The sequence below is a fragment of the Tamandua tetradactyla genome, chromosome 11, assembly GCF_023851605.1.
Source record: "Tamandua tetradactyla isolate mTamTet1 chromosome 11, mTamTet1.pri, whole genome shotgun sequence".
Classification (NCBI taxonomy): domain Eukaryota; kingdom Metazoa; phylum Chordata; class Mammalia; order Pilosa; family Myrmecophagidae; genus Tamandua; species Tamandua tetradactyla.
In genome coordinates this window covers 75,094,243-75,114,842 of record NC_135337.1, presented here as the reverse complement: position 1 = coordinate 75,114,842, position 20,600 = coordinate 75,094,243, and the positions used below count along the sequence as shown (strand labels likewise).

At 44.3% G+C, this 20,600-nt stretch overlaps 1 protein-coding gene across 3 annotated transcripts in view; it reads left to right on the top strand.

Moving 5' to 3' along the window:
* Positions 1-20,600, top strand: part of VAV1 (vav guanine nucleotide exchange factor 1) — a 79,330-nt gene that overhangs the window by 25,432 nt on the left and 33,298 nt on the right. For all 3 annotated transcript variants that reach the window (XM_077120919.1, XM_077120918.1, XM_077120920.1), the window contains exons 2-6: positions 18,193-18,309; positions 18,968-19,026; positions 19,129-19,197; positions 19,430-19,538; positions 19,631-19,726. In XM_077120919.1, coding sequence (XP_076977034.1) covers positions 18,193-18,309; positions 18,968-19,026; positions 19,129-19,197; positions 19,430-19,538; positions 19,631-19,726 — 450 coding nt within the window. The remainder of the gene's footprint in view (positions 1-18,192; positions 18,310-18,967; positions 19,027-19,128; positions 19,198-19,429; positions 19,539-19,630; positions 19,727-20,600) is intronic.

Genomic DNA, 20,600 nt, shown 5'->3' with positions numbered 1-20,600 from the left:
AACCCTCTGGGAATGATAGGTTCCAGGAAAGCAAACCTAGTGCATGAGACCTTTATAGAGTCTCAGTTCAAGCCCTAGGTGTTCTTAAGAGTCAACAGGAGTGATGTTGGTTGGGGGTTGGCAAACCATGGCAAACAGCAATATCTAACTGAAGCTTGCCTAAGAGCAGCTTCCAGAATAGCCTCCTGACTCTATTTTATCTCTCTTGGCTACTGATGCCTTATTTTATTACACTTCTTTCCCGTTTTTGGTCGGGAAGGCATTGCTGATCCCATGGTGCCAGGGCCAGACTCATCCCCCGTAGTCACATCTCATGCTGTCAGGGAGCCCTGGCCCCATGTTTGTTAGATGCTCCCAGTTTTGGTAGATGGGCCCCTGATACCACCCTCGCTTCATCCCTCCTTATTCTACCCCTCACTCACTCTGCTCAAGCTGCATGGGCCTCCTCGCTGTTCCTCCAAAAGCCAGGCCCGGTCCTGCCTCAGGGTCTTAGCATGGGCTCTTCCTCTGCCTGGAATGCTTTTCCCTCAGATATCTACCTGGCTGCTTCCTTCACCACCACCGAGTCTCTTCTCAAACATCGCTCTCTCGATCGACCCCTATTAAAAACTGCACGCCCCTCTTGGCATGACTTATCCCCCTTTCCTATATATTTTTCTTATTTAATATTTATTAGCTTCTAACAAGACTATACAATATATTCATGCGCAGCATCTGTTGATTGTTTCCCTCTGTTAGGAGGGCAGGGATTTTTATCTCTTTTTTCATGGGGCATCCCCAGTCCCTAGACCAGTATCTGGTATACAGTAGGCACTCAATAAACTTTGTGAATGAATGAAGGGGTGGCTGAATGATCAGAGCCTCCCTATATGCTGTTCTCTCTGCCTGGGACCCTTTCTTCCCCTCACACTCTAAATTAAGACTTATTTGAACAGAAGGAATACACATTTGTCTCTCATTTAGTATTATCAAGGGCAGGAAAAAAATGCGTCAGATGCAGTTTTGCATTATTGACTGATTTTTTTTTTTTACCTCCTCCCGATTTGCATGATTTATTTTTATTCAGATTAAACTCTAACCCCCAGTTAGTCATCCCAAGACTCTAGTTTTAGGGAAGAGATGTAGAAAACAGCCAGTAACCTCTGTGTTTCACAATTACAAAAACAGCAACAACAACCAATAGCTTTCCTGACATGCAATCAATGACATATTTAAAGTATACAATTTGATAAATTGTATCAAGATAGCAAACTAGCACCCCAGAAGTCTCCTCATGTCCCCATGTAATCTCTCCTTCCCTCCCCTTCCCCTTACGCCCCCAAAGCTTCCATGCCCAGACAACCACTGCTCTGCTTTTCGTCATTACAGATACGTTTGCATTTTCTGGTTTTATATAGATGGAGCCATACAGCACATCCTCTTTTTCAGTCTGGCTTCTTTCACTCAGCATAATTTCTTTTGAGATTCATCCATGTTATTGTGTATATCGGCGGTTGGTTCCTTGCTGTGGGTGAGTCACGCCTGGATGGACGGATGACCCACAGACGACTTATCCATTCGCCTAACATTTGGGTTGTCCCCACCTTTCTGGCTTTTTCAAATACAGCTGTTACGAACATTCTCGTACAAATCTTGATATGAACATTCACATTCATGTCTCTTAGGGAAATGCCTCCGAATGGAATGGTAGGTGCGTGTTCAACTGTTTAAGGAACTGGGAAACTGGTCTCCAAAGAGGGCTGCCTGGCACACTTTTCGTCTTTCCTTCTTCATCGTTCAGCATCAAGCCTCCCTGGTATCGCTCCCGGTTCCCCACCCCCAAAAGCCTTAAGAGACACATCCCCCTTTTAACATCCCCACGGCTCTCTGCATGTCTTTTCACTCTCACCAAAATCGTGACCAGGTATTCGTGCTACGAACTGCTCAGTGTCGTCTCACTTCTAGACCACAAGCCCTCCCTTGGCTGCCACTGAGTCCCAGTACTTGGTACACAGGCGGTACCCAGTCTTGAGGGTCACGGCCTCCAAGTGTGCTGGCTGAATGAGTGCATGACAAAGCTTTGAGCCAGGTACTAGAACTGCGATGCTGTCTTCATTCCCAAAGTAGCGATGGGTCAATTGAGGCACCAAAGGCGAAGTGACCATCCAAGGTGACTCAGCTGGGCAGCGACTAGGCTGGAGTTGAACCGCTGAGATGCTGGTGTGCGTTGGGGTGGGAGGTGAGATGGGGCGCTGGAGAGGACAGAGTCACTGATGCCAGGAAGGCGTTGAAGTCTAGGATAGGGAGTTTGCACTCTGCCCGTCTCCCGGGAAACTTTCGGAAGGGTGCACAGCACGCCCAGCTTCTCTGGGCAGGCAGCATTTGGACCTTCAGAGAGTCTGAGGCTCCAAGATGAAGGGGCTAAGGGGTTGAGGGCAGAGCCCCCGCCCCTCCCTTCGGTCTCCCCAAGCAAGCCCTGCCAACAGGCATTTCCTGTTTCCTGTCTGCTCCCTGGGGCTCGGTGGGGGTGGGGAGAGCTGATTGCAGCGGTTCTGCTGGGCTCTGGGTCCCCTTTCTTGCTCCCCTTCTGCCATTAGCAGGGGGTCTCTGTCCCTGCAGGCTGGTCCTCTGAAGGGGGCTGGTGAACCAACTGACATTTGCAGTTCCCTCTCTGTCTTGGGTGGGGGCTGGGCTGATGGGGGAACTGGTGGGGGACTCACAGGCAGAGGGGAAAAGAGCCTCAGAGTTTACCACAGTGTCTGGGTGCTGATTTGCATATGGGCGTGATGCCAGCCTGACCTGACCCTGGCCCTCTCCGGGATCCTGGTGGAAGGAGGAAGAGAGCTGGGGGTTTGCCCCCAACCGCAAGGAAAAGTTGTCACAAAGCCCTTCTACATTTGTTTAAAGGCCTCCTGTTTTTTGACACCTTCCCTCATGCTTCAGGTGACTGGGAAGTCCTTCTGGTGGTTTAACTGCAGTCACTCCTGCTGTCTGAGGGACAACCTTCAGCTGCCCCTCTCTGGCCCAGAGGGATGATGAGTCATATCCCCCCCCCCCCGTTTTGAGGCATTACATGACTGGGGAGAAGAAGTCTCAATGGTCAGCTGATCTCCGGGAGGTTGGGAGGGAACTTCCTCCATCAGGTCAGAAAAGGCCATCTGTTCTGGTGAGCCTGGTGATCGGAAAGCCCTGTCTGGAGTCCGTCCATGACCCATAAAGCCCGCTGGGATTTACCCATCCACGGCCAGGGAGCTTTACATGTGATGCGTGTCCTCCATTCAGCTCTCTATTATGCCATCTTCTACGTGACAGCAAGAGGTGGTTCCACGAGGCTGGGTGGCACAGTGGTTAGGAGCTTGGTGTCTGGGTTTGGGGAGCTGTTACCTGGCTCCCATTTCTACCTATGTGATTGTCAAATGGGGACTCATTCATTCGCCGACTTTTATTGCATATGTACTAGGTGCCAGGAATTGTATTGTGTCAAGAACAGGACAGTGAATAAAAAAAATGCAGGCATACCTGGCCTTGTGGAGCTGATGTTATAGTGTGTGTATGTGTGTGTGTGTGTGGGGGCGGGTAGAGGTGTGTGGTGCAGGGACAGACAGACAAAGACAAAATAAGTTAATGAAATATAAAGAAGAACTGTGCCTGCAGCCAATCTCATCCCATCTGATTGAAAGAGAAAGGGGAAGGGGTGGTTTTTTCCTAAAGGTAAATCAGGGTTCTATTGTGGGTGGGATGGAGACACCCAATGAATGCCCAGGAGGGTGAGGATTATGAGGAGTTGGAGGTGCTGAGTGACCTGGATGAACTGAACTTCAGTCTTTTGGGACTCAGTCCAGCAATTCATGGATGCATCTCTAAGGATTTAAGATCTCTGTAGGCAAGGGCCAGATTGGATGGAATTATTGGCCAATCAATATCTCCATAATTAGCTAATTGTTCTAGTTTGCAAGCTGCCGGAAGACAATATACCAGAAACAGAATGGCTTTTAAAGAGGGGAATTTATTAGGTTGCAAGTTTACAGCTTCAAGGCTGTGAAAATGTCTAAAGTAAGGCAAGGCTATGAAAATGTCTAAGTTAGGGCATCCAGGGAAAGATATGTTGGTTCAAGAAGGCCGATGACGTTTTCAGCTGGAAAGGCACATGGTGAGATCTGCTAGCTTTCTCTTCAATGGCTTCCCCAGGGCCCTGTCCATTAAGTTGGCTCTTTGGGTGCTGGTTGCTCTAAAGCTTTTTTCAAAATGCTTCCCTCTTAAAGGGCTCTAGTAAGCACTCCCACCTTGAAAGGGTGGAGACATATCTCCACGGAAACCATCTAATCAAAAGTTACCACCCACAATTGAGTAGGACATATCTCCATGGAAACAATAATAAGATCTCACCCAGCAATACTGAATGAGGATTAAAGGACATGGCTTTTCTGGGGTACATAATAGCTTCAAATCGGCACGCTATAATGTTATTAATTAATCAATACGTTCAGAATTAATGAATGATTATTCTCATTCTTTCTGCCATCACTCATTCTTTTGTCTACTATTTCTCAGGGGCAGGGGATATGATGGTTGATAAGTTAAATTTCTGTCCTAATGATTCTTACTGTGTACTGGGATTTCAGTCATTAGGGCAGAGACTTAGCTATTGTAAATGTTAGATGGAGGGATATTTTATGATCTAAACCTAGACAATTGGAGGAAAAGGGGCTAATATTCATATTTACTCCTGGGAAGATGTGGAGTAACCTACAATATTAGTAGAAGAGTCAATTTCCACCACTTTGGTAATCCATTTGGCAGCATCTACTAAAGCTGAATATGCATGTTTATAATCCAGGAATTCCACACCTGGGCATGTATCCAAGTGAAATGAGTACCTTTGCGCATTAAAATAAATGGATATGAATGTTTATAGCAGCTTTAGTCTTAATAGCCCCAGCCTGGAAATGACCCAAATGGCCTTCATCCAGGTAATGGATAAAGAAATGGCAGTATATTCATTTAATGACATGCAACTCAGCAATAGAAAGTAACACATTACTGGTACACTCTGTCTCAGTTTTCCAAGGCGCTCTATAAGAAACACCACCCAATAGGTTGGCTTAAACAATGAGAATTTATTGGTTTACTACTAAGGCTAGAAGTCCAAAATCAAGGCGTCCATAAGATTATGCTTTCTCCCCTAAATTTGCAACATTTTAATGCTGGCTGACTTCCAGCCCTGGGGTTCTTGGTTGCCCCATCAACTGATGATATCCGCTTTCTCTTCTGCATTCCACTGGCTTCTGGCCTCCAGCTGCTCCTGATGGCTCTTCTCAGGAAGTTTGACTTTCTTCTGCTCATACAGTCTCCCAGAAATGCAGGCTAAAACCCACCCTCATTCAGTTGGACAACACCTTAACTCAAAATAGCATCTGCAAGACGTCCTATTTACAATAGGTTCATACCCACAGGAAAGTGGGTTAAGATTATGTCTAAATTGGGTTACTTAATTCAATTTACCACACTCACAACGGCATGTCTGAATCTCAGAGACAGAATGCTGAATGAAAGAAGCCAGCTACAAAGAGGATGTACTGTGGAATACCATTTTTCATAATGTTCAAAAACAGACCAAGGGAATGCAAGGGCAGTTCCGTGGTAGAATTCTTGCCTGCCATGCGGGATACCCGGGTTTGATTCCCAGTCCAGGTACTTCTCCAAAAAACAACAAACAAGCAAAACAAGCAAACAAAAAGCAAACGAACAAAAATTTAACCAATGGTGTTGCAATAACGGGATACTCATGTGGAAAAATAATGGAATGTGACCCCACCATACAGTATACGAAAACAAAACACAACACAACAACAAAACAGACCACACTAACCTATGGTGCTAGAAATCAGAATAATATTTACTCCTGGTGTGGGGACTGGAGAGCTAGAAATGTTCCATACCTTTTTTTTTTTTTTAAATATGTCTCCCTACATATGTGTATTTCTATATCTATACATACTGGAGTAGTTAGATTCAGGTGTCTACTTGGCCAGGTGATGGTGCCCAGCTGTTCTGTTGCCATGGATTTAAATCATCAGCACGTGGATTTCATCTGTGGCTGTTTACTTCTGCAGTCGGCTAAGGGCTGTGCCTTCTGCAACGAGTGACATTTAATTTAATTAGGAGACCTCAGCACAGCCCAGCACACCTCAACTCAGCACTCGGAGTCGACAGAGACTGAGACGTATGGAGATGCAGAGAGGAAACACCCTGGAGAAAGCCATTTTAACCCGGAAGCTGGGAGAGAGGGCCAGCAGACATTGCCATGTGCCTTCCACGTGACAGAGAAATCCAGATGAAAGCCAGTTGCCTTTCCTCCCAGGAGCTGTAAATTTGTAACTAGATAAATTCCCTTTATGAAAGCTAATCCATTTCCGGTGTATTGCATTTTGGCAGTTTTAGCAACCTAAAACACATACACACACAAACAGGCAGATATGTGATATGCATAATGTAGGGATTTTTGTCCACAACTTTTATTTTTGGGGCAGTGGCAGTGGTGCATGGGCTGGGAATCTAACCCTGGTCTCCTGCATGGCAGGCAAGAGTTCTACCACTGAACCACCCGTGACCCACATGTCCTATATCTTGATCTAGATTTACACATTCGGTTGTGTGCTTGATTGTATCTATGTGTACCTCAATTAAAAAGTTAAACAAGGGGGCGGGCCACAGTGACTCAGCAGGCAAGAACACTTGCCTGGAATGCCAGAGGACCCGGGTTCGATTCCCGGTGCCTGCCCATGTATTAAAAAAAAAAAAAGTTAAACAAGGAAAATAAAATCTCCTCCCCCCAGCAAATAATTGCACCAGGAGAACTGCTATAAACTGCAACCATCCTTGGCAAACTGCAATGTAATCACTCTGTGTAACAGGGACTCAAAGTAACAATGGCTTAAACAAAATAAATTATTTCTTTCTCCCATAATAATCTGAGCTTAATCAATTCAAGGCTAATATGTCAAGGACCAGATCCCCCTTCTGTTTTACTGCTCTGCTACTCATGCAGCATTTCCCTTATCCCCAGTTTCTAAGAGAGCTCATAGCCCTCCTTTTTAAGGATGCTACTTGGAAATTGCACCGTCACTTCAGACCACAGTACATTGGCCAGAACTAGGTTATGTGACCACACTTAATGCATCAGTCAGCTATGGCCACAAATGCTGTGTAACAACCAACCACAAAGCTTCAATGTTATAACACAATAAATAAGTGCATATATGAAAGTTGGTTGGGTTGCCTAAACTCTGCTGGGTTTGGTCAGGGTGGCTCTGGCCAGCTTTGACCACCAGCAGGCTGGCCTGGATCTGTCCTTCCTGTGGTGATGGTGGAGGTACAAGAAAACAAATGGAAACATGCAATGTTCTTGAAGCCTAAACTCAAAAATAATACAGTCACTTCAGCCTCATTCTATTAGCCAAAGCAAGAGGTAGAGAAGTATACTCTGCCCATAGTGGGAGGGCACTGCCAAATTGTGAAACAAAGGGTGCTGCTACAGAGAGAGGCAAAGAATTGGAGCCATTAAGGCAATTATCATGACTGGTTGCTAAGGGAGCTGGGAAAGGTAGTCTTTATTTCAAGTGGCCATAAACTGATGAACTTATATTTACTGCTATAGAAAAACTGAAGAATGGATTTTGAGACCAATGGAAAAGCTATGCTCCTAGGATTAACACTAGCTTTTGTAACAAACACTAGCTTCTGTAACATTGATTTCAATGGTTTGACACAATAGAAATTAATTTCTTGCCCATCTAGCCATCCAATGCATGGATTCCTGGTACTGGGCAGAGTGACTCTGGGACACAGGCTTTTTTAAATTTGTGGTTCTGTAATCCCTTAGTGTCTCAGCATTATTTCCATCTTGCAGATGATAGGGAGAAAGTATGGAGAGAATACTCCTGTTACTGCAATACATTGTTCCAAAAAGAATGCATGGAGAATGCTCACATTCCATTGGCCAGAATGAGTCACATGGCCACATCTTCATGCAAAGGGGTCTGGGAAATGTAGTCCTTGGCAGTTCCATATTATGGAGGAGAAAGAATGAATTTTGGAAAGTTAGCTGCCTTGGCCACAGGGAGGAAGCACAGATAGAACCTGGCTCTGGTAGGCAAGACGTTGATTAAGCTATTCTTCTCCTCTCTGGGTTCCTTTTCTCTTCTGAGTGATGAAGTTTGGAACCTCGTTGACATTTGTGATGGCTGGATTCAGATGTCAACTTGGCCAGGTGATGGTACATAGTTGTCTGGCCAGGCAAGCACTGGCCTAACTTTTACTGCAAGGATATTTTATGGTTGGTTGATAAACCAGAAGGCTGGTTTATTAAATCATTGGTCAGTTGATTACAGCTGTGGCTGGTTATATCTACTATCAACTAAAGGTGTGTCATCCACAAAGAGAGGATCCAATCAGTTGGATTTTATCCAATAAGTTGAAGTTTTTAAGGGAGAAGAGAGAATTCTCACTGTTTTTTCAGTCAGTGAGCCTCTCTTTTGGAGTTCGTTTAGACCCTTCATCAGCGTTGCCAGCCTCGCAGCCTGCCCTATCGATTTTGGACTCTTGTATTCTCAAGGTTAATTGAGACAACTTTTATAAATTTCCTATTTTCAGATATCTCCTGTTGGTTCTGTTTCTCTAGAGAACCCTGACTAATACAGAAATCATATCTGACTGATGCATAACATGCTATGTGATCACTCTAGTGAATGGTGTTGGAGCAGAAAATTAACATAAGGGAGAGTAATTCTTAAAAAGAAAATTAAATGGGGTTCATAGCCAACATTTCTTCATATAAGCCATTCCATGGAATTGCAGTCACCACTGAGGTAAAAATAATCCACAGCATTACCAGCCAACATGAGATGCTTGGAGAACAGTTGCTTCAGAGCCAACAGAGATGCAGACATTTGGAGATGCTTGGAGTGCCAACAAAGAGAGAAGGTGCCTAGGCATAGATGTTTGGAGATGCAGAGCCCAGCAGATGTCACCATGCACCTTTCCATGAGATGCTAAGCAAGCCAGAACTCAGAGTTGTGTCTCAGAGAAGCTAAGTGAAGGCCCACAGATGCTTAGAGAGGAAACCACTGGCATCAGAAGCTGGAAGCAATGGAACCAGGAACAAGGACCAGCAGATACCAGCCATGTGCCTTCCCATGTGACAGACATCAACCTTCGTTGAGTCAAGATATCATTATCTGGATGCCTTAGTATGGACGTTTTTATAGCCTTAGAACTGTAAACTTAACAAATTCCCTTTTGGAAAAACCATTCTGTTTCTGGCATATTGCATTCTGGCAGCATTTAACAAACTAATATAACATATAAGGTCTTTTCCAGATTATTGGTGAACAGATATTCTTTGAGATATCTAATTCCAGCTGGAATTAAGGTGATGATGGTGGTGGTGGTGATGCTGATTATACAATGATGATGAAGGTGATGATAATGATAATTTGCAGATATTGAGGCCTCACAATATGCCACACCTTTTAAATGCATTATCTCACTGATTTACATAAACGTGGCAAAGTGGGTGTTCTGATGGTCTTCATTTTGTAGTATGGAGACAAATTCAGAGAGGGGAGATCCTCCTGTTTCCTTTTTTATCAGGAGCCTTTTAGGGGGTTATTTTTCACCCTGGTCCCTGCCTTCCCATCCTAGGGTCTCTCTCCTAACCCCAGGGGCTGAGGACAGTTGTTTCAAGAGAAAGCTCTGGAGTTTACCAAAGGTACTGAGTTTTCACCAAAGGTACTGAGACCTGGTCATGAGTAAATTTGCTGATGAAAGATATGTGTTTGGGGCTCCTCGTACTTCAGCACCTTTCTGTATTGTCCGCCAACCACTTTGGGACATTCCTTCTGGTTCTACATTCCTCCCTTGGTGTCTTTCTGAAATTTCAACTCCTTTGAACATTGGACTAGCAGCCATTCTTGCTGTGAACATAATTTGAACCTCTGGAGAATTACAGGTTGAGGGAGACAAAGGAGATGTGTAGGATTGTAGTAGAAGCAATTGCTGCCCCACCCAAAAGCCCTCAACCCACCTGGAGTCACCTACAGTGTGTTACCAGATGACTTCTGAGTAACTGAGGACATTTCTCTGGCTATAGGAAGTGCCAGGAAATTAATGTCCTGCAAAGAAGCCACAAACATTGATGTATGGGAGGAGGTAGACAAATTTCTTAGCTTTCTCATTTCTCAGATGAGATAACTCTGCAACATGTCTACACCATTTCCAAGAGGTCCCCAGTGGATCGAGCGCTACTTTTTCTTGGCTCACCAACATTCTCCTTCTTAACTTCCTTCCTTCCCTGTCCACTTGCCTGCTGTCCTACTGGTACTTCTTGGGTTCATGTCCCATACAAACCACTTATATTGAAATCCTTTTCTCAGGGACTATTTCCAGGGGATTCAAGTCTTTTAAAAGGGACCCAACCTCAATCTACTCCTCTCTTTTCAGAAGGAATTTAGGAAATATCCCCAGGCAATGATAATACAGGCAACTGAGTATGCAAATATATAGGGCAAGCATATGAATTTATGTACATGATTTTGGTCACCGTGGGGCACACATTACTGCAGGTAGACTTGAGATGATTTTATATGGGACGTGGATACACCAGAAAGAAAACCAGATTACACAGTGATAAAAGTCATTCCTGCTTTGATTCTTCTCCAGTCCTTCTGGTTTCATCATAGAGAGAATCTCTATTTGATTCTATTGTCTTAAAAATGTGTTTCTAAAAGTATTTGCAAAGTCCCCTTCGGGAAATGGTGAGAAAGGAGGAAAATTCAACTTCCCCAGGTTGAATTCTTGATACTCTCACAAGCAGTGTGGACAATCAAAGCTATAGGCTGAGCCCCCAGTCTTGGGGGTTGTTCATATAAAACTTAACCCCACAAAAGATAGGTCAAGCCTACTTAAAATTAGGCCCGAGAGCCACCCCCAAGAGAACTTCTTTTGTTGCTCAGATGTGGCCAATCTCTCCAGCCAACACAACAAGCAAACTCACTACCCTCCCTCTGTCTATGTGGGACATGACTCCCAGGGGTTTGGACCTTCCTGGCAACGTGAGACAGAGATCCTGGAATGAGCTGAGACTCAGCATCAAGGGATTGAGAAAACCCCCAGAATGAGCTGAGACTCAGCATCAGGGGATTGAGAAACCCTTCTCGACCAAAAGGGGGAAGAGTGAAATGAGACAAAATAAAGTGTCAATGGCTGAGAGATTCCAAACAGAGTTGAGAGGTTATTCTGGAGGTTATTCTTACACATTAAATAGATATCACCTTGTTAGTCAAGATGTAGTGGAGAGGCTGAAGGGAACTGCCTGAAAATGTGGAGCTGTGTTCCAGTAGCCATGTTTCTTGAAGATGGTTGTATAATGATATAGCTTTCACAATGTGACTGTGTGATTGTGAAAACCTTGTTTCTGATGCTCCTTTTATCTACCTTGTCAACAGATGAGTAGAACATATGGAATAAAAATAAATACTAGGGGGAACAAACATTAAAATAAATTTAGCTTGAAATGCTAGTGATCAATGAAAGGAAGGGGTAAGGGGTATGGTATGTATAAATTTTTTTCTGTTTTCTTTTTATTTCTTTTTCTGAATAGATGCAAATGTTCCAAGAAATGATCATGATGATGAATCTATGTGATGATATTGTGAATTACTGATTATATATGTACAACGGAATGATCAAAAGTTACGAATGTTTGCATTTGTTTGGTGTTTTTGGTATTTAAAATAATTTTTTAAATTAATAAAAAATGTGTTTCTAATGTGAAATATATAATACATATATATTAAAGCATAGATGAATAATTTATAGAACAATAATAAAATAGTGTGCCCATCACAAGGCTAAGAGGTAGAACCCTACATTCTATTACATTACATAATCATTTCTTGGAAATCATTGAAAGAAGTTTCTCTAAAGTTTTAAACCCTGGACTAAAGTAATAAATATAACCATTTGTTATGCTCATAGATTATTTGGGTCAGAAATTCTGAAATGGCTCAGCTGGGCAGTTCTTCTTTGGGTCCTTCCTGAGGTTGCAGACAGATGTCCACGAGGGCTGTCTGCAGCCACATCTGAAGGCTTGATGGAGCTGGAGAATCTACTTCCCAGGTGCTCAGCTACATGGAGCCCCAATTCCTTTCCACATGGGCCTCTTACAGGGCTGATCAAGTTACCTCACAATATGGCACTTGGTGATCAATCTTAGAAGCCAAGGTGGAAGCTGCAACACCTTTGGTGAACTAGTTTTCAAAAGTCACATATTGTTACTTCTGCCTTATTCTATTAGTCACACAGAGCCAGTCTTGGCTTAGCATGGGAGGGAATTACAAAAGGGCATGAACATTGGAAGCCATGGACCATTGTGTTAGTTTGTCAAGCTTCTGGAATGCGATATGCCAGAACTGAAATGGCTTTTATAAAGGGGAATTTAATAAGCTACAAGTTTACAGCTCCAAGGAAGTGAAAGGTTCCAAATTGAAACACTGGCAAGAGGTTACCTTCACTCAAGAAAGGCCAATGGGCGGGGAACACCTCTGGGTGTTGGTGCTGAGAAAACACATGGCTGGCATCTGCTGGCCACTTGCCCCTGGGCTCTGTTGCTTTCAGCCTCTGTTTCTGTGGAGGTCCCTCACTTTGCTTCTCCAGGGCTGGCTTTCATCTCTTGGCTTCCCTTGGCTCTCTCCAGGTTCTGGCTTGCTTAACATCTCTGGTGACTTCTGCTGGGCTCCAAGCATCTCCAAATATCCGTTTCTCCGTTCTCTGAAGCAACTACTCTAAGTATTTACATCTACTCTCTCTGTTAACTTAGAGGGTTCTGTCGTTTCTGTTGGCTGTGTCTGCTCCGAGCTCTCTCCAAAATATTTCCTCTTTTAAAGCATTTCAGTAAACGAATCAAGACCCACCTGGAATGGTTGGTATCACATCTTCATCTAATCAAAAGTTAATACCCACAATTGGGTGTGTCACATCTCCGTGGAGATAACCTAAACAAAGGATTCCAACCTACATTATTAAATTAGGATTAAAAGAAACAGCTGCCTTTACGAGATGGCATCTGGATTAAAACGTGGCTTTTCTGGGCATATGTAACCCTTTCAAACCACTGATGGCATCTTTGGGGCTCATTACTACAATCACATTGCCTTAATTACTGTAGCTATATGATAAGTTTTGATATCTCGTAGAACTACTCCCCCAACTTTATTTTCCCTTTGTTTGACCAAATATAGAGCACTTGTCATTCTATGCTTTTCCTTATAAATTTCAGGATTGCTGTGTCAACTTCCACGAAACATCATTTTGGGATTATCATTGAAATAGCACTGAATCTATAGATTAATTTTGGAGAGAATTGAAATGTTTGTAATATTGAGTTTTCCTAATCAAGAATGGTACACATTTCATTCTATTTATTTAGGTCTCCTTTCATCTAGATTTTTCATTCATAAAATGTTATACTTTTCTCCATAAAGGATTTGTATTTCTTTTTGTTGGATTTATTAGATATTCCAAGATTTTTAAAAATATATATTTTTAGGTTGTAGTAAATGGTATCTTCTTTCATTGAGGTACTAGAAAATGCTTGATTCTTAAGTTTACCATCCAATCAGTTCTGACAAATGTGTACCATCTGCTCCCCATGCCCTTATCAGCACAGAACATTTCCACCATTTGTGGCCTTTCTGAGTCAATCCCCACTGCCACCCTCCACCCCAGAAGCAACCACTGATTTGATTACCATCTTTGTAGGTTGGTTTTGCTTATTCTAGCATTTCACAAATGCTATCTTTTGGAAAAAATAGCATTTTCTGATTTATTGTTGGTGATGCACTGATATGCAATGGATTTTGCATTTTCGACCTGCCTTATTCAGCTACATTGCTAAATTACTTTATTAATGCTAGTAATTTATCTGCAGATTCTTTTGGTCTTTCTAAACTAACAATTATTTCTTTGAAAAGGACCATTGTATTTCTTTTTTTCTTTTTATTTCTTCCCCTCTTGCAGTATAGCCTGACACCATCAATGAAATGTTGAATAGAAATGGTAACAGTGGTCTTTAGTCCTAATTTCAAAAATAATCTTTTCAACATTTCAGTATGAAGCATCATGTTTTGCTAGAGTTTTTTTTTTTAATGCAGTTTTAGTGAGATATACTCACATACTGTATTAGTTGGTTAAGCTGCCAGAATGCAATATGCCAGAAATGAAACAGCTTTTAAAAAGGGAATTTAATAAGCTATAAATTTACAGTTCTAGTGAAGTGAAGGTGTCCAAATTAAGGCACTAACAACAGTTTACCTTTGTGTAAGCAGGGCTGATACTGTCCAGAGCACCTCTGTTAGCTGGGAAGGCACATGGCTGGTGTCTGCTGGTCCTTGTTTCTGGTTTGTGGCTTCCAGCTTCTGATGCAAGTGGTTTCCTCTCTAAGTATCTGTGGGTCTCCACTCAGTCCCTCTGGGACACAACTTTCGACTCGGGGTTGCTGGCATCTCATGGGAAGGCACATGGCAATGTCTGTTGGGCTCTGCCCCTGGCTAGACATCTGCTCTCTCTGTGGGCACTCCAAGCCTCTCCAAACAGGTGTATCTCTGAAGTAACTGTTCTCCAGGTGTCTGCATCTGTGTCAGCTCTGTCACTTTTTTCAAAATGCTTCCCTCTTAAAGGGCTCCAGTAAACAACCCCACCTTGAATGGGTGGAGACACATCTCCATGGAAACCATCTAATCAAAAGGTCCCACCCACAATTGGGTGAGTCACATCTCCAAGGAAACAGCTTAATCAAAAAGATCCCACCCAATAATATTGATAGGGATTAAAGAACATGGCTTTTCTGGGTACCTGGCAGTTTCTAATTGGCATGCATACTTTACAAACCACTCAAAGTATACAATCACCGACTCACAGTGTCATCACATAGCTGTGCATACAATCCCACGATCAAATTTTAAGACATTTTCATTACTGCAGAAAAGAAATAAAGACAAGAAAACCTAAATCCTCCCATACCCCTAACCCTCCCTATTATTGACCCATAATATTTGTGTAGTACATTTGTTACTGTTGATGAAAGTGTATTAAAATATTACTGTTAATTGTAGTCTGTAGTTGCTGGTGGGTTTTTGAAGATGCTCTTTATCAGGTTTCAGAAGTTTCCTTCCATTCTTACTTTGCCAAGGTTTCCCTCCCCCCTTTTCTTTTTATCACAAATGGATGTTGAATTACTGCTTTGTCTTTTATGTTTCCCTAAGTGCTGCTAATCTCTCTTTTTGACAAAGAGAGGACAGGCTTCTGGCTCATACCCTTGGGCAGGCAACAGTATCCAGCTAGAATTTGATGACATTATTTGTATCCTACTCGTTTTATGGTCATCTTCAATTAAAAGCACATGATCTTCGTTTTCCTTTTAGAGTCAAATGTAAAGCTCTCTTCTTGCACATTTATTTAAATTAAAATTAATTTAGCATTAATGCTCCATAATGATCTAGGTCCAGTATGGACACGGCAACAATCAAAAAGATACAATATGAAGATAGAAGAGATATATTAGTTTCTTACGGCTACTATAAGAAATTACTACAAGCGTGGTAGCGTAAAACAGCAGAAATTTATTCTTTCATGGGTCTGGAGCCCAGAAGTCTGGAATCAGCTTCCTTATGGAAGCTCTGAGGAAGAATCTGTTTCGTGCCTCTATCTTTTGGTGGTTTTTGGAAATCCTTGGCATTTCTTGGCTTGCAGCTGTGTCATTGCTCTCTGCTTCTGCCTTCACATGCCTTCTCTGCATAAATCTCTCTGTGTCCTCTCCTCTTTTCAAAACAATGCCAGTCACTGGATTTACATCCCACCTTAATTCAGTATGACTTCTTAACTAATCTTAACTAATTACATCTGCAAAGAATCTATTCCCCCAAAAGTTCAGATTCTGAGGTTCTAGGTAGACATGAATTTGGCGGGGGTGGGGGGACCTGTTCAACCCAGTACAAGTGGGAAACACTGATACGAAGGATAAAAACAAGATCAACACTGTGTTTTAAATCCAACCTTATACACAGCTATGGCATTGTGGTTAAGAAAAGCCTTTAAAGTCACTCTGCCTGGGTTTGCATCCTCGCTGTGTGTCCTTGCCTCAGTTTCCTTTCCTGTAAAACTGAAAGATGAGGATAGTTACTTCAAGGGCTGGTGCCAGGATTCCATGTTCTATCCGTAGAGTGTAGGAACTGAGCTCATGAAGAGTGGTGAGGGAATGCCAGCTCCAGTTACATGCCAGGCCATATGATGGAGCCAGTGATCCAGAAAATTCCTACCATTGGCCACTGACTTTCAGTGTCAGTCATCTCGGGAAGCTTTTCTCTCCTCTCTGAGCCTGCTTTCTCCTAGGTGAAGATGGGCTGTTAAAAACTCACAGGCTTGTCATAGGAGTGGAGTGAATCTGAGGGTCTGATTGCATGTAGTTGGCATCAAAAAATGCAAATATTGCTACCGCAGAATTGAAAAGGAGGGATTAGCGAGAACATTGGAATCAACTTGGGAGCTTCCTAAAAATACATATTTCCAGGCCTCACTACCACCGATTCAACAAATAAATATTTACTGTCTACTGCATGCCAGGCACTGTTCTAGATGGTAGACATCCAGCAAGGAAGGAAACAATGTCCCTGCCTTCCTATAGATTAATTACATTTTATTTGAAGGAGATGGACAATAAACAAAACAAGTGAAGTCAGTAGAGAGGACAGAAAATGTTAGAGGAGGGAGCGGTGATTTGAAACATGGTAGCTAGAGAAGCCTCACTGAGAAGAGACCTTTCAGCTAAGACCGGAAGCAGGTAGTAAGACACTTTGTGGACATTGGTATTTCAGGCAGAGGGCACAGCCTGTGCAAAGGCCCTGAGGCAGGACTGAGCCTGGTATTGGAGGAGCAACGAGGAGGCCTGTGTGGCTGGACCTGAGTGAGGCAGGGGGAGAATGGGAGGAGGGCAAGGCAGGGAGGGGATGGGGCAGGTCGTGCAGGGCCTGGGGGGCTGCGGGGAGGACTTGGGCTTTTCTCCCAAGGGAGGTGGGAGCCATGGAGGGCTGTGGGCAGAGGAGGGATGGGAACTAACTCAGGTTTCAGAAGGAAAGTTTGATTGAATAGGTTTGAGAGCAAGGATCTGGAAGACGCATTTTTTTTTTTAAATTATAATGTAAATTTACCCTTTTAAAGTGGACGATTCTATGTTTTTTAGTATATTCACAAGGTTATAGAGTATACAATATACAATGTCCGGAACATGTCCATCCAAAAGGAAACCCCGTGCCTATTACCGTCAATCCCCATTCCCCTTACCTCCCCCAGCCCCTGGCAAGCCCCTGATCTACTTTCTGTCTCTATGAATTTATCTGTTCTGGACATTTCACATAAATGGAATCTGACAATATGTGGCCTTTTGTGTCCAGTTTCTTTCACTGAACGTCATGTTTTCTAGGTCCTTCTGTGGTTGGAGTACATGTATTTTATTCTTTTTTAGGGCTAAATAGTATTCCATTGTATGGATGGAACACATTTTATTCATCCATTTTTCCCATTGATGAACACGGACAAATCCATAGAGATAGAAAGTGCATTAATGGTTGCTGGGCACTAAGGAGAGGGTTGAATGGGGAGTGTTTGGGCTGGTGAAAAGATCTCGGAACCAGATAGAGGTGAGGGCTGCACAGCATTATGAATGCACAAAATGCCACTGAATTTTTAATTTTACAATGGTTAATGGTCAATTTCATGTTATATGAATATTACTTTAATTTTTTTTCTATGCTATTTGGTGAGGTCACATTTCATTCAATAATGGGTGACATTGATTTTTTTTGGGGGGGGGAGGGGAGGGAAGTGAATCGGCCAGGAATCGAACCCAGGTCTCCCACATGGCAGAGGAGAATTCTACCACTGAACTACCCTTGCACTCCCTTCACTTCCATTTTTAAAAAAGCACTTAAGGGTAGTGCTGGCTTCAGCTGCAGCTTGATCTTTTGTGGTTTCCTGGGAAGGGAACTGTGCCTTCTTTTCCCCGCTCTGTTGTGGACCCCAAGCCAGGCTTTGCATGGCCAGTCTGGGGTTAGTCTCCCCTGCCTCTTCGTGCTTCCACTGTCCTCATTTCTCTCTCCACAGTTCCTGTGCCTTAAGAACATCCGTACCTTCTTGTCTACCTGCTGCGAGAAGTTTGGCCTCAAGCGGAGTGAGCTCTTCGAGGCCTTTGATCTCTTCGATGTGCAGGATTTCGGGAAGGTGCGCTGGGGCTGAGTTGCCTGTGAGCCGGGCACCGGAAGCCCAAAGGACTGGATTGCAATTCACTTCGATTGAAGTCTACATTGGCAAGCTGAGGGCTGAGGGGGAAGGACAGATGAGCTAGGACAGGCTTAAGCAAGGTGGGAAGAGGTCTGGGTTCAAGTCTCTGCCCTGTCACTAGCGGTGTGATTTCAGGCCTGGGTCTCAAGTGCCAGGTAACATCCGGCTCTCTCTGAGTGGTTGTGAGGATGAATAAAACAATGGGAGTGAGGGACGGGGCTCAGTTAAGGGGACACTGACCTGGGGGATGAGAAGATGCAGAAAATCTTGAATTAAGCTCCAAGAGTCATGCAGTCTGTATTAGTTTACTGGCTGCTAAAACAAATATCATACAATGGGGGTGGCTTAAACAACGGGGATTTTTCGGCTTCTCTCCCATGTCCAATTTCCTTCGCTTATAAGGACTTAACCATATCAGATGAAAGCCCCGTCATGAAAGGTCCTTTTCACAAATAGGTTCACATCAGGACCAGGGCATGGGACGGGGACATGCCTTTTGTGGGTGGCAAGCCGGGTCTAACCTTGGGAGCCAGTGCTTGGAGTCCCATATGCATGGGAGGTTGTGGGGTTCGCTGAGCAGCCTCCACCTTTGTCACAGGTTATCTACACCCTGTCGGCGCTGTCTTGGACCCCAATTGCCCAAAACAAGGGGATCATGTGAGTAGTGATCTCAGCCCATTCTGCTCCAATCCTCCCCCACCTTGAAGACTCCTCCCCCGGCCCACCCCCAGGCCTTTGGCTCACACCTTGGCTCCCCAGGCCTTTCCCCACCGAGGAGGAGAGCATGGGGGATGAAGATGTGTACAATGGCCTGTCCGACCAGATCGAGTGAGTGTCTGGGGCCTGGGAGGGGGAGGGGTCGTCCGGGCGCCCACCTTGGGGGTCTTAGGCGGATGCAGCCCTGTCTTTGGATTGTGAAGGGGGAGGCAGGGCCCCGCTCTGATAGTCGGAGGGGACACCACCTTGACCTAGGAGGGGGTTGGGGGCGCCGGCTCTGCCCGGGGGCATCTGCGGACACTCTACCCGCGGGGCCTGGTGGACCTGACTCCGAGTCCCTTAGTGACACGGTGGAAGAGGATGAGGATTTGTACGACTGCGTGGAGAACGAGGAGGCCGAGGGAGACGAGATCTACGAGGACCTCATGCGCTCGGAGCCGGCACCCACGCCAGTGCGCGGGGCGGGAGGCCGGGAGCAGGTGCGCGGGAGGGGGGGCAGCCGCGGCTACCCCGCGGGACACCGGCTTCTTTTTCCCGCTCTCAGCCCAAGATGACCGAGTACGACAAGCGCTGCTGCTGCCTGCGGGAAATCCAGCAGACGGAGGAGAAGTACACAGACACGCTGGGCTCCATCCAGCAGGTGCCAGGCTGGAACCCAGCCCCTGCCCGGCGCGCGAGTGGGAGCTCCGCGCACCTGTGCGCACCGGTCCCTGGGCACGCCGAGAGGCCCAGTCTGTTCCTAGAGCGCCTGGGGCGCTTCTCTGACTCCCTTGCACGTGCATCTTTGTCTGTTCATCTCTAGGTTTCTCTCTTTCTCCCTCCCTGTGACTGTCTCCTGTCTTCTTGTCTCTCTCTCTTTTTTATTCTGTCTCCTTATTTCCTTCTTGTACCCTTGCTTATATCCGTTTGTCTTACTCTTTATTATTAGCGTCCCTCTGGTTCTCTATTGACTCTTTCCTTTATCCCTCTCTTTTGAACAGTTTTATTGAGATATAATTCCCATACCATACAGGTCCCCCACTTCCAGTGTACAGCTGAATGGCTTTTGGTATATTCATAGGGTTGTGCCAGCATCACCATAATCAGTTTTAGAACAGTTTCCAACCCTCCCCCCAACGAAACCTTGCACCCATTAGCAGCTGCTCCCCATTTACTCCTCCATACAGCCCCTGGGAACCCACTACTCTTTCCGTTTCTGTGGAGTTGCCTATTCTGGACATTTCATATAACTGGAATGATGTTATATAATCATTCAACAAGTGACTTCTGGTGTCTAATTTCTTTCACTTAGCATAGTGTTTTCTGGGTTCATCCATGATGGCGCACGTATCAGAACTTCATTCCTTTTGATAACTGAATGATACACTATGGATAGACTAACCATATATGTATATATTTTTTATCCATTCATCAGTTGGTGGACATTTGGATTGTTTTCATTTTTTGGCTACTCTGAATAATGCTGATATGAATATTTGTGTACAAGATTTTGAGTGACCATTCTCCATCTCTCT